Source organism: Euleptes europaea, chromosome 8 (assembly GCF_029931775.1).
Source record: "Euleptes europaea isolate rEulEur1 chromosome 8, rEulEur1.hap1, whole genome shotgun sequence".
NCBI lineage: Eukaryota > Metazoa > Chordata > Lepidosauria > Squamata > Sphaerodactylidae > Euleptes > Euleptes europaea.
Window position 1 is genome coordinate 39,014,122 of NC_079319.1, and position 14,581 is coordinate 39,028,702.

At 41.3% G+C, this 14,581-nt stretch overlaps 1 protein-coding gene across 2 annotated transcripts in view; it reads left to right on the top strand.

Moving 5' to 3' along the window:
• The first annotated feature begins 237 nt into the window (after positions 1-237).
• The window catches only part of PDE7A (phosphodiesterase 7A), a 51,665-nt gene continuing 37,321 nt past the window's right edge, over positions 238-14,581 (top strand). For both annotated transcript variants that reach the window (XM_056854454.1, XM_056854455.1), the window contains exon 1: positions 238-463. In XM_056854454.1, the coding sequence (XP_056710432.1) occupies positions 326-463 (138 nt within the window). In that variant the 5' untranslated portion in view covers positions 238-325. The remainder of the gene's footprint in view (positions 464-14,581) is intronic.

A 14,581-nucleotide genomic window follows, 5' to 3' on the forward strand; every position in this document is an offset into this window, starting at 1 on the left:
CGGTTTCGCAGCCGCCTGGGCCCGTTCGCCGACGCCAATGAGCGGCGGCACGCGGCCGGCCCGGCTGCGGGGCTGACTGGAGCCGAGGCTCGCCGTCCCTTCTTTCCCCTCGAGGCTCATTTCGCCCCTCAGCCTCCCCGGTGCCTGGGGTGGGTCGGCAGGTGGGGGAAGCAAGAAAGCTCGTCCGCCGCCGCCGGAGGACTCGCTGCCCACCCTGCCCCATTCCCGGCGCCGGGACAGGTGAGGGCGGTGGGCCGGGCCTCGGCCTGGCTTTTGTGGGCGCCCCGGGAGGCGAGGTGGCGCCGGCGGTGCTGCCTCCGTTTCAATGGAAGTATGTTACCAACTGCCGGTGCTGCCCCTGGACAGGCCGGTCCCCCAGCATGTCCTCAGCCGCAGAGGGGCCATCAGCTTCAGCTCCAGCTCCGCGCTCTTCGGTTGCCCCAACCCCAGGCAGCTTTCCCAGGTGAGGCAGCCCCTCTTCCGTGTGCTCAGGCTCCCATAATGTGCAGAAATGTGGGGCGGGAGGAGGAAGAAGCGCCAGGAAGAACTTGCGAATTAGATGGGATCAAAACAGATGCGCACGTAAACCCTCGCGTAGCACGCCGCAGATCGGCTTGCCTCTCTCTGCGGCAACACTTTGCAGGTCTTTTCTGGATTCCTTTACACTTTTGCCTGCGGTGTGACTCGGTGCCTAATGTCCTTTAGGGGACGACAGATTCCTTTCGTTGCCAATATCTTCCTCCAAGGAAAGCTAGAGCTATTTGAGTGATCTGATGGCTGTCAAAATGCGCTTCTGTGCAAGATTGCTGCTGAGAACGGGTGGGATGAGGGTGGGCACAGAGTATACACCTGCACTTTTATTGTCTTAATTATTTAGAAACACAAGTTCTAGTTATTGTCGAAGGCTTTCACGGTCAGAGTTCATTGGTTCTCGTAGGTTATCCGGGCTGGGTTATCCAAGACCACGGTTACACAGCCCGGATAACCTACGAGAACCAACAAGTTCTAGTCTTCAAAAGTGCTTTATTTAACGTTAGTAGTATTATTTATTTCATTTATACCCCACCTTTCCATTGGGGACCCTAAGGAGCTTACATTGTTGCTCTCTCCTCTGTTTTGTCATCACAACAACCTTGTGAGGTAGACTAGGCTGAGAGTATTGAATTGGCCCAAGGTCAGCCAGCAAGCTTCCATGGCAAGAGTGGGGATATTTCAGTTGTATGCATTACTTTTAAATATTTTTGGAAAAGCTGTTTCCTTGCTCTAGAACCAAACAGGCTTCTGCATATTTTTGTTCATTTGAAGCCACTGGGACTTTGATGAACTGCCAAAGATTTGCAGTGAGGTTTGTTTCTTACTTTGTCATAATGTCTAATTCATAATATATTAAAGGATCCCGGCATGAATGATAACAGTAACCAAATTTAACCATAATAAATGTAGGTAGGCGGGGGAATGTGGGAAAATAGACTGCGTTGCTGTTTTTGGCTCTCTCCTCTTTAAATGTTTTGAGAATTGGGTTGCCCATCTGTTATTGCCCTGATGCAGTCTGCTGAGATTTCCCTGCAAATGGTAACAAATCTCTGAATTTTAAGGCATTTGTCCAAAATGGAAATATAAGAGAGTTCTCTTTATTTTTTGATGTATAAGGGTTTTCTAAATTGGTTGATCTACAGTTTTAGGTATTCTAAAGTGGTGAAATTTTCTCTGTTATTGGTCATATGTGGGTGGTCCTTTTTGTAGATGAAGAGAAAATCAACCAAGGTTTTGTTTTTCTGGTGTTTGAATAATGGCCCATAAGAACGTGTTACAACATATGTTGGTTATGAAATACTAACTGTGAAGAAGAACATAGAAATGTTGGCCCAGTGTAAGAGAGCTGTCAAAATAGGTTATGCTTTTATTTATTTTACCGTTGCATTTGGAATGGGCAATAAGACTCAAACATGTAATTATACATGATGAGGAAACATATGTAACAGAATCCTGTTGACATTTTCCCTTTTTATAAAAGAGAAAGAACCTTATGAGGAAGTTTTTTGAGGAGTGAAGTAATTTGGAGGGAGGATGATTAATCCTTTTGATAATCCAGATTGTCCCTTCCCATTTTTTTGTCCCAGCAGGGTACAAAATGCAGCTAACTTCACACTTTAAACCCTGCAGGGGAAACAGCTTATTATCTGGAACTGAGAAATGGCAGGTGGAGAAAAGAATAAGTACCTGCTATCTGAGCTTCTCTGCACAATCCCCCCTCTAATGTTCTCTATGTTGGGTTTTGTTTGATTATTTTAAAAAGAGGTTGGGTCTGGTAGATGTTCTAGCCCTGAAGCATGCCAGCCTCAGCATGTAAGCATCCTGATAGAACAAGCCGTGATTAAGAAGGCATGATAAAAGGCTAGTTTCATTAGATTGGAAATACACATTCAAATATTCTATTAAAGCAGCTTAATGCAGCTAGGTGGTACTGGTATGCATGCTCCCGCCTGTGTTCGAATGCATAAGTTATACCTGCATTTCCTGACCTAGCCAGTGATTTGTATATAGATCTTAGCTGTATTAGGGAGTGCATTAAATAGAATACTTAGGGTCATAATACTTAATACAGTGAAATAACCCCCAGTGGATTTTCATACATATTGAAATAAGGCTCTGAGGATTCAGTCCCAGATACACATCTGTGCATTTCGTGTGCATATTTAAGGTTTTGTTACCTTTGTGGTGCCAACAATAGCATGTAGAAGTTCATTTGTTTGCTAGTGTGAAACTGTTGTGGTGTATAGAGTGTGTGAGAACCATGTGTCTGGTTACTACTTTTGGTAACCTTAATATGATATTGCAAGACGTATAGTTTACTTGAATAGCTTCTCTGGAAGGTACAGATATTACTTTAGGTGGTAGTTCACTGTGATCATACGGAGATTCAAGCTGGATTCTGGGCCTATATCTTTTCTAAACAAGTGGAGCAAATCTGCCTTCCACAGAACTTATATCTTGTAGAAAAATACCTGGAGACTCTGAATCATAAAGAACGATTTAAATATATTTACTTTAACCCCCACTCTAATTAAGTAAAATAACAATTTTTTAAAAGTAAAATAATTTGGGGGAAATTGCCCAGTTTGGAATGTAGATGCTTAGATTGTTGAGTTAATTTTGACTTTTCTTATTGTATTGCCATGCTTTCTCAAATACAAAAGGATTCCCGAGAGACTTAACATCTTTGGTTTCATACGGATGAAAAAAAATAGAAATTTTCCAGTAGCTTTTTGGCACCTTCAGTATTTTCAATGCATTTCAAAGGCAGGTGGTTCCAATCCCTAAAATAAAATAGGCTTCTGGTGAAATAAGAGCGCTTATACCACAATTATTCGATTAGTTTTTCAGGTATCACATAATTAACACAACTACCCTTCTGGTAGCAATCCTCCCCTCCATTTAATCTGTGTTTTCAAGTTAGATTCCTTTTGATAACAGTATCCAAACACACAGGGGAAAAGGCTTTCTTTGAATCTAAGCAGGTGATAAGATTGGATCAGATAAGATGGCTTTAATCATACCTAGGGCTGTGCTCTGTGTTTTGACTGCACTGGTATGGCCTGAATTTATCTGATTCGTTGTTGTAGAGGTTAAGTTGTCTTTGGGGCTTCTTTCCATCTGGCCTCCTTGGTTCTGAATAAAAAAGGATAGCTAATGTACTGTCAAACGTTACAGAGGCTTAAAGTTACATTCATACTTGCAGAGCCTGCAATATAGACTGCTTTTGCTCCCCTAATTTTTTTTTTTGCAGAATCCTCCCCTCCCTCCTTTGGAGAGTGATTTAAAGCCTTTGCAGCAGTTCAGATTTGTGTTCCCAAGCTTGGGATACTATTGCTACAATACATGCAGGAAGCCTTGGAGGTCTGAGCATGCAGTGTGAGGCCACCTTGTGAAGACCAGCACCACTGTGCTGCTTTGAGTGGCTGCAGTAGATAAACTTTGTTAATAAATCATCCACAAGAATTAACTTGTATTATGCTGTGGGGGAGGGGAGCATAGCTCAATGGTAGAGCATCTGCTCTGCATTCAGAAGGTCCCAGGTTCAGTCCCTGGTATCTCCAGTTAAAAAAGGACCAAGTCAGTAGGTAATGTGAAAGATCTCTACCTGAGACCATGGAGAACTGATGCCAATCAATAGGCAGTACTGACCTTGATAGACCAATGGTTTGACACAGTGTAAGGCAGATTCATGTGTTTATATGCTTACTATTTCACACTGAAGAGCAATATCTGAGTCAAGCCAAGAATTTGTCAAACTGCTGCTGCTTCTTACTTTACTGAAAAACTTCAGAAGGCCTACAGGTATATTGCAAAGGACAAAAATGAGCCAGAAAATGAATTGGCATTTACAAGGAAATAGTTCATTTTTAAAAAATATAGGATTATTTTATTGTTAACTTTTTGGGGAACATGCTTGAGACATCAAATTACTTCAGGGGCACGTAGTAGGAAAAAAATAAGTAGAGCTGTCACATGCAGCCGCTTCTGAACTGGCTTCATGGTCTGAATCTGTGCATGTGAAACAGACAAGCTAAGGGTCAAATAAAGATGCAGTTTCCAAATAGTGTAGTTTTTAGTTAAGTTCAAAAGAAAAATATAAATCTAATGGTTACTGGTTGGATCTGCTGCTCTTAATGTAGAACAGTGTAAGTGAGACCAAGCTATAACAAACCGTATAGACCATGGTTAAGAGCTGGGAGTGTCTCTGTGTCATAGACACCCTCTGCTTCTCTCCTACATACATTCCATATTAACTTTCTAGTATTAACCATGGTAGTGTAAAGACTGCACTGACTGGCTTTAAACCAAAGCTTAGTGAGATTAGCATTGGTGCAGATGTAATGCTGCAGCCCGGCTAATGCTGGGAAGAGAGAGGGTGGAATTTACTTAAGAGAAAAAAGGCTGGTAGTGAAAAGAGTACATGAACCTTCAGGATCTCTTAATCTTCTGTGGCTGTAGATTTAGAAAACATTGGCTTGGGATTAGTTCCATGTGTGAGAGAGTCTGTGCCATGGAACATGTTTCCTCTTTTGATAAAACTTCTTTTCTACAACAGCAATGATTTCCTCTTCTCATCCTAGTGCACATCAAAACTTGTTAATAGGATCAGAACCATTGAGTCTGAACTAGCCCAGTAGTAGAAAAATTCCAGAGGTTTGGAAGATGTTTAATTTGCAGTGTGCTGATGCTCAGAAGTTAAACCTCAAACAACTTTCCTAGGTAGTCATAAGGCTGCACTCACGTTTTTCTAGTAACTTTCAGTTTCCCTGAATGGGAAGGATGGCTGATGATATATTAATGGGGAATAACGAATAAGATGCCAGTCTTCTTTTGGAATCAGTTCGATTTTTTAAAAAGTCATTATCTTGGGAGCTGACATATGGGGTGCCACAAGGCTCTGTGTTATCTCCTATGTTGTTTAGTAAGGCTTCTTAATGAGATAGTCTGAAGTTTTGGTGTAGATTATCAACAGTGTGCTAATGACAGTCTGCTGTATGTTTCTCTTAATAAACCTGGTGTCTGAATGCACTGCAGTTCTCATGTGGCTGAGGGACAACAAACTGAAGCACCCTGGACAAATTAGGGGTCTGCAAAGAGTCCCAAGGTCCTAAGAGTATTTCAGCAAAAGCTGGTCTCCTGTCGGCGAAACAGCTGACCATGATGGTCTCCCTCCCAGGTACATCTAGTTAGGAAGCCGGCTCCTTCTTTGCAGACCCCTAATCTGTCCAGGGTGCTTCTTTATTTTTTTTTGCTTTCTGGGGAGGTTTTAAGACAGTTGTTCTACCGAGCTTTTGGAGAAAGCTGGGCAATGGGGGTTTACACTGCTGGTGGGAGCATAAGGTGTTTCAGAGTGGTTTCTAATGTATTTTATATATATATTATTTTCACGTTTAATGTTTTACCAAATTGTGTTTCTATTGCTGTTACCCACCTTGCATCCTGAAATGCTCAAGAGAAAGGTGGGTATATATTTATAATAAATACAATTCCATGAGTGTTCTCAAAATTTTTAACCAGAGACTCTGTCAGATGCCAAAAATTCGGCCTAACAGCTTCTCAAAACTGTGATCTGGTGTAAACCAATATTAAAATATGGAAACTTAATCTGAATAACTTCAAGATTTCTCTGTTTATCTCTTATTTCATGATCATAGGAGGGATACATTTTACATCAAGGTAAAGAAGATTACATTTGTCCCTCTCATGCTGTTCTGTATGTTCTGTGATTAATTGCCTTAATTTCAGTAAAGTTACTTTTTTTGTTATGAATTTGGTGTTGTGGTTATTCTAAAAGTACACAAAAGTCTAACTTGGCCCACATACAAGGTACAAGGAAAAGGACAAGATGCATTCCAAGGGCTTACCCCTGTGTTGGAATATGTGGCCAGGGAAATGCTTGTGATGGTTAAATGAAGAGAGTTTTTTTGGGTAGCAGAAGAACTAAAACTAGATTGCTACTTCTACAGACTGTAGTGATAAAAATGTTCTTATTTCTGTTGTGAGTAGTGTAATAAGGCTGTGGAAGTAAACTACTATTGGCAGTCTAGTGACTTGACAACAAGGCCAACTGAGTAAATTCCACATCCTTCTGGTAGAATAAAAGTTCTTGTTCTGTTGGGCTTCTGTGGATTGCCCTTGGTTCTGCAAAACAAACAAAAAACACCCTGAAGGGATTCTCTGGATTGACATTGGTTCTGCTGGGCCTGCAAAAGTGGCCACCTGCCCTTAAGACTGTTCTGCTGGGCTTCTGTGGATTGCCTTTGGCTCTTAAAAAAAACAAAAACAACCTGTTGAAATTCTCTTGTTTGACATTGGTTCTGTTGGGCTTGCATTGCCACACTGGCCCTGGGTTCTGCTGGGCTTCTCTGTTACACATTGGTTATGTTCGGCTTGCCACATGATTTGTGGTTCTGCTGGGATCCCTGGGCTCCGCTTTGGTTCTGTTGGGCTTCTGTTGGTTCCCGGCATAGAAGGTATTGACTAATAGTTGCTGCAGGCATGTCTCTTTGCTTTTGCCCTGTGGGGAAAAGGCTGTTTCCCCCACTATTGGAAACAATGGAGGACCTTCTTTGGGGGCCCAAAGAATTGGGTCCCCTGACCAATCTTTTTGGAACTTGGGGGTTCTTCTGTGGACGAATACCAGCAGCCCCCCAGATCTCAGGATAATTTCCCCATAGGCTCTAATGAAGCCAAATAAATCCAGATTCCCGAATAAAACCAGAATCTGAATACCATACTATTATTGGAATTCTGGGATATCAGGAGTACCAATATTTTTTCAGTTCCAATATACCTGAATCTGAAAAATACCATTTTTTGATGCACGCTCATAGTTAAGGTGTTTCCTATTTTTGAACACTGATGTAAATGCAGATGAGCATGGCCTACGGTAATTTGGATAAGTTAGGAACATGCTGTTGTTGTCTTCTGTACATGGCTGTTTCTAGTACAAACAGATGTCCTGTGGGCTTGTAAAGACATTGTCAAAGTTAAGTTAACTACGTTTAGTATTTTTGCAACTATATTTAATTTTTGAAGGTTATTAATTTAATGATTGTTTGACTACACATTGTAAATTGTAGACTTAACTCTTATACTGGATGCACAATATTTTTTTATAAACAATTAGTATAACTATATAACTAGCAAAATGTTCGATTGCATCCCTAGGGACTTAACTCTATTTCCCAAACATACATTTACTAATTTCTTACATGATATTTTAATTATGTAGTTTTTGGAATTTGGTATCTTTAGCAGTCAACTGCTTGGTTTCTCACTTGTTTATGACAAGTGTTCGCTCATAGCCGTGGGAAGGGTGATGAGGATTGGGACAGCTGTTATCTAGTTCTGTTGCTTCCGTTATTGCTTCCTGCCTCAAATCACTGGCAGGAAGTCATTCAGTTTTCTTGTGTCTCTACTAACATCAGTATTTTCTTTTAAGATCCTTAATGGCACCAGCTGTAGCTGTTTGCTGAAAACTGTAGCCAGTGTCAAGGATTGCAGTAAAAATTCCTTGACCATTGTCTACCTCCTCCTGGGACCTAGTGATAAAGGCCAAAGCCTGGTACTTAACCTTAACTGAGGGGAGCACTAATCTTTGGTTGGTTAACCTTAGAACATGGAGTGGAGATCCAGTTGCAGTCCCAGTAAACTAGTAGTTACTTGAACATGTGTGTGAAAAAGCCGCTTTCATTTTTAGGTAGTAACATAATACAGAGTATCTTAATTAGGATGCTAGGCTTCTGGGGAATATTACAGTGGCTTTAGTGCATTATTTGTCTCATTAGAGATTTGCTTTTTAATAAACTAACTTCTTAATGGGATTGGAATCTGTGTTTGGCAGGAACTTGCGCTTTCCGCCCCCAAACAATTTAAATCATTAATTTTTAAAGCATTCAGCTATTAGAGTTTTCTCTTGCATTTGTTCAGAAAGCAACAGAGGGTAATTTCCTGTTAATGCATAAAACAGCATGTGACTTGCAAAATTATATGCCATTAGATTTTTAGCATTAAAATATGATATTCTTACCTAAAATTCTTTAATGCTAATATAAAAAATATTACACTGTAAATAATGGCTTGGATCCAAGCTCCCATTGTGCAAGAGGAAATTACTGGTGTTTCATCTGTCTCCCAACCTCTGTCTGTAGTCCTGTCAGTGGCCCCTCTTAAGGATACATATAGCCAGTTTTTGCTGGGTACAGACATTTCAAGCAGAGGTGTAAACGGCTGTGAATGAAAAAATTAGATAAATGTATTGGGAGTAATGTGTTTTTCCTTAGGACTTGTCTTCCAAATTGGAAATTAGGAGGAGCACTGAAAAAAAAACCAACTATGAAATATTTCCTCTTTTGGAATGAGTGAGGGTGCGATTTCCCCTCAAATATGTAGTATGAAAACATTTATCTAATACTGCAGAGTGTTAGGTGATTCCTATGTATCCTGTAGACATATGCAGCATATTTTAAAGAGTATGTTTAGTTGTGATAGTTTGTGTGTGACTGTAAAAAGAGTGGGTTGTTTAGACAGAATTTGGTACAAAATGTGTGTTCTGTTTTCAGTGCTTGTTTTTTATCTACCCCATAGATGGCAGAGATTAATATAAATATACAGAGATGTCATAAGTGCAGTAGCTTGCTCATTGCTTTCGAGTATGGGGTATATTCACTGTTTTGCTTGTAGTAAACAAAGGCATCAATACTTTTAAATTTCATAAATATATAAAAAAAGCAATTGTATATGCTAACCAAGTTGTAAATGATGCATTCTAAGTTAAAACAATGGAATAAATTTCTGTTATACAAAAGTCTCATTTGTTCATACAGATAACATGCACAATGTATATAAGGAAAAAGAATAAAGAATATAAACACAGTGTCACTATCCCATTGAACTATTGGACTAAGCTATTTTTTGAAACCTGAGGATATACCCGTATATACCCATGTATAAGCCGACCCGCGTATAAGCCGAGGTGCCTAATTTCTTCCCCACAATGGGGAAAAATTAGGCACCCGCTTATAAGCCGAGGGTCGGCTTATAACCCCCCCCCACAGGCTTACCTGGGCTCCCGGCAGCAAGTGGCGCGGGCCTGGCGGCGGCGTCACAACCGGGCAAGGGCCGGGGCAGCCTCCCTGCAGCTGCAGAAGGCCGCCCCAGGCCGCCCTCGGCCGCGAGAAGCGGCGGCGCGGCCGGGCGAGGGCCGGGGCAGCCGGGCGAGGGCCTGGGCAGCCGCCCCAGGCCGCTCTCGGCCGCGAGAAGCGGCGGGGCGGCGGGGCGAGGGCCGGGGCAGCCGCCCCAGGCCGCTCGCGGCCGCGAGAAGTGGCGGCGCGGCCGGGCGAGGGCCGGGGCAGCCTCCCTGCAGCTGCAGGAGGCCGCCCCAGGCCGCTCTTGGCAGAAGGAAGCGGCGTGGGCCCGGCGGCGGCAGTAAGTTCCCTCCTCCCCCCTCCCCCCTCCCCCCTCCCCTCCCCTACCGTATTGACCCGCATATAAGCCGAGTTCGGCTTTTTCAGCCCTTTTTTGGGGCTGAAAAACTCGGCTTATACGCGAGTATATACGGTAAAATGAAAAGTGAACATTGTTAGCTTTTTTGTATTTAATAATAAAAAAAAAACTCCAAAAAGATTTTTACCAACCAAAGCATACTATTTCCACTATCTATGACAAAATAAGATTTCAAAATTATAAAAATGAGAAATATTCAGTCTAAAAATAATTGGGGACACTCCCCAAGCATGTGAGTAGAAGTTCTTTTTGCTCATGCAGTGGGATCTTTTTGATCAAAGCCATTGATCTTTAAAAAGTAAATTCTTAAAATTATAGAACCTGTAGTAGAGAAACTGAGAAATTGGTTCTTTAGAATAGGGATGTATTTCTGTAACCTGTTCCAAACATTAATGGCAACTTCTTACATGAATTCCATAGATGGATATATGGTTTCTAAAGCATTATGGTACTGTGCTGAAATTAGTCGTAAAACTGTGGGAACTAGAACATTTGTGCCTTCACACTGCAGTAGGGCAAACAGCATTTTATTTGAAGTAGTGTAGAGTAAACTGGCCTTGGCTAGCCCGATCTCATTAGATCTCAGAAGCTAAGCAGGGTCAGCCCTGGTTAGTATTTGGATGGGAGACAACCAAGGAATTCCAGGATCATGATACAGAGGAAGGCAGTGGCAAAACACCTTGAAAACCATATGATTTGAGCTACTTGTAGTCTTCCTGTGGTCCTATTGCTAGATTGCAAGGGTTTTTCAAAGTGGTATTTAAAAATTTATTCTTCAGAGTGGGACAACTTTTTTTTGAAAATGGTTTATCAGTTTGTTCCTATGGGCTAAATCCATAAAATCCATTAGATTCAGCTTGGTGAACAAATGTCTTTTTGGCCTTTCTGATAGAAGTATTGGCTCACAGGAATCCCTGTTTGTCTTTTTAAATATTGGTTTAATTGTGCCCATGTGACCCTTAGAAAAGGTCAGTAAGCATTCTCAGTAGGCATTTCCAGGGTCACTTGCTGTACATGGTTAGAGAGAGATCCCTTTCATCTTTATTTACTTACCTCATTTATGTCCCACTTTTCCCTAATGGGAATCCAAAGTAGTTTACATAATCTTCCTCCCCTCTATTTTATCATCATGGCAATCTGTGAGGTGGGTTAGAATGGCTTCCTTTCATCTGGTCGGGGGCGGGGGGTGCAAGGTGAAATAATCTGCATTTTAACTATAACTCCAGACATATTTCCCAGTTCTGAAGACTAATTTGAGTAAGCTAGAATTGTTCAACTAAAGGTAAAAATATGATTAGCAAGTGTGTTCAGCTAGAGATCTGTTTCAGTACATATCTTATATGTTGTGTGTGTATATTCATTGGTATATACTAAATTCCCTTTTTATTTAACTGCTTTCTGTGCTCAGTGAATCTAAGTATCTTGTACTTTTTATGATTGTCAATCTACTACTAGAAAGTATTTAATTATTTAAAAGATCAGACGGGTACTGTTTGGGAAATGCACAACGTGTTTCCTGATTTAGAGCTGTGGGTCCAGGATCTCCTGAAATACCATAGGTTGGTGGGAAAATACTGTAAAGCTGGCAGTAGCAATAATTGCAGTAACAAAACCTCATTTGAATTTGATTTACCAGCAGCAATCTGAAGGTGATGGGATAACATCCTTGAGCTTTTCATCACAATTGTGAGATAGTTGGAAAATTATAAGGAAGCTGCCCACATGGTTTGAAAATGCTTGCTCAATAGAATTAGGAAGCAAAGGCTAATGCACTGATTCCTCTTGGAGCCATATGCCCCCCCCCCCCAGGGAACTCTACAATGCTGGAGGACATTCAGAACTTTTGGGGGCAAATGAGGGGGCAGTTATAATTTAGGATTTTCAACAACCCTTTCTTCCTACTTGCAGTGGCTCCTGACAGTCAACAGAGAAAGTTGTTCCCTACGGGTTATCTTGTCCTGAGGATGAAATTCCAGATTTCTTCCTGCAGGGTCTTAATGTGGCACAGAACAATGTGGAATCAAATAGGAATACCTCCAAATGGGGGACAAAAATTAACAAAAAATTAAAATGTGATGAGCTTCTAGAGAGAATAGCAGAAGGACATGGTAATAGCAACAAAGACAAGGTAAAACCAGGTACTCTCAAAACTACCAGTTGAGCTCAATTAAAATTGGAACTTTTTTGGAGGTTGTATTTTTTACGTATCTCCATGTATCATAAATACTTGAAGTTGCTTTGCCCTGACCAGGATAGCCCAGTCTAACCTGATCTTGTCAATTCTCAAAAGTTAAGAAGGGTTGGCCTTGGTCAGTATTTGGATGGGAGACCACCGAGGAATACCAGGGTCGCTTTCACAGAGGCAGGCAATGGCAACACTTCTGAACCTCTCTTGCCTTGAAAACTCTATGGGCTCGCCATAAGTTGGGTGACACTTGACGGCAAAAAAAAAAAAGGTGGCCTTGTCTAGAGTGCTGCTTTTAAGTCCTCTTTTTTAAAATTTGTTGCTTTGGGGGTCATTTGGTGATGATGTTGTTGTACTTGATGATGGGTTATGGATTTAAAGGTCAAGAACCACCAGCCTAATGAAAGCCTTGTCCATAATTGGGGCTTAAAGGCATTTAAGATTATGTAAGAATAGGAACTGAAGAAATTAATAGATCTGGATCCAGGTGAACTGCGTTCAAAGGCAGCTAAGAATGTGTGTGTGTTAAGTGCCATCAAGTCGCTTCTGACTTGAATTCGATCTTGGGCTGTATCAACAGAAGAATAGTTTCCAGATCATGCAAAGTGCTGGTATCGCTTTACTCTGCTCTGGTTAGACCTCACCTAGAGTACTGTGTTCAGTTTTGGGCACCACAATTTAAGAAAGATGTAGACAAGCTGAAACATGTCAAGAGAAAGGCAACAAAGATGGTGAGGGGTCTGGAGACCAAGTCCTATGAGGAAAGGTTGAAGGAGCTGGGTTATGTTTTGCCTGAAGAGGAGAAGACTGACAGGGGATATGATAACCATCTTCAAGTACTCGAAGGGCTGTCATATAGAGGATGGTGCCGAGTTGTTTTCTGTTGCCCCAGAAGGTCAGACCAGAACCAACGGGTTGAAATTAAATCAAAAGAGTTTTTGTCTAGACATTAGGAAGAATTTTCTAACAGAGCGGTTCCTCAGTGGAACAGGGAGGTGGTAAGCTCTCCTTCCCTGGAGGTTTTTAAGAAGAGGTTAGATGGCCATCTGTCAGCAATGCTGATTCTATAAACTTAAGCAGATGATGAGAGGGAAGGCATCTTGGCCATCTTCAGGGCATGGAGTAGGGATCACTGGGGGTGTGGGGGGGAGGTAGTTGTGAAATTCCTGCATTGTGCAGGGGGTTGGACTAGATGACCCTGGTGGTCCCTTCCGACTCTATGATTCATGGCACCCCTATGAATCAATGTCCTCCAAAATGTCTTATTGTTAACAGCTTTGCTCAGGTAATATTAATAGGGATTAGATGTGGATTAGATCTTGGGAATTTGATACAGTTCATTTATAATGGTGTATTACAGGTAGAACAGTGTAGAAAAAGAACTGCTTCTTTTATATGAAGTTCAAATGAGAAAGATTATCTGGCATACAGTACTTTAAAAGGATGGATTAGATGTGCTCTATCTAATAACACCTCAGAGGTTTAATTGTAGTTCATTTCTGTTGCTGCTGTACTGGCTTCTCTAAACTGTCAGTCCAGGTCAGTACTTCATTTTTTTTTAACGGAAGAAGTCTTTCCGGTAGAGGTCTGACTCTCTTCTTGATCCATCTGTGGAAACTGAAACTATTCCCACTGCTTATTGCTCCATGCAGCATTGTCTTCAACAGCTAATAATGGCAAGTTCCATTTCCAAAACCAACTACATGTAGTAAAGTACCAGAAAAATATCTCCTCCTCCTCCTGCCCCCACCCAGTTGCCAAATCATAGTGGTGAGAAAAGGAAAAATAGGATCATGCAGGAAAAGGGGGACAAGTATTACTAAGTAGTAGTAAATCTTTCTACTGCAATATTTTACTATAGGAATTTCATTTTAATGGCAAATCTTGGTACCATATTCTTTTGGATTGAAATACATACTGCATAAATATATGTAAATAACATTGTATTAAAACCTTTCAGCGGTGGTTCTCAACCTCGTTGAAGCAGGACCCACTTCTGAACTTCCTATACTTTTTAGGACCACTTGAAAAGTAATTCCATGCTCGTTTTTCTCTCTCCAGTATAATATGCGAGAATATCACATCAGTTAACACTAACCAAGTGTGTAGTTTCTTCATGTTTAGCATTAATATATAGCATTACTAAGTAGCTGGCCTTATTTTATGGCCATTTTGTACATTATGCAATATGTCCTCATGCCTTCTATAGCCCCCTCCTTCCAGCTCACCTACTTCCTCTCTGCTGATGTCATGACCCACTTTGGGGGCCAGACCTGCAGTTTGAGAACCACCAGCTTTCCGAATGTATCACTACAGTACAGTCCTTAGAGTTGTCATTATATGTAGTTTCTT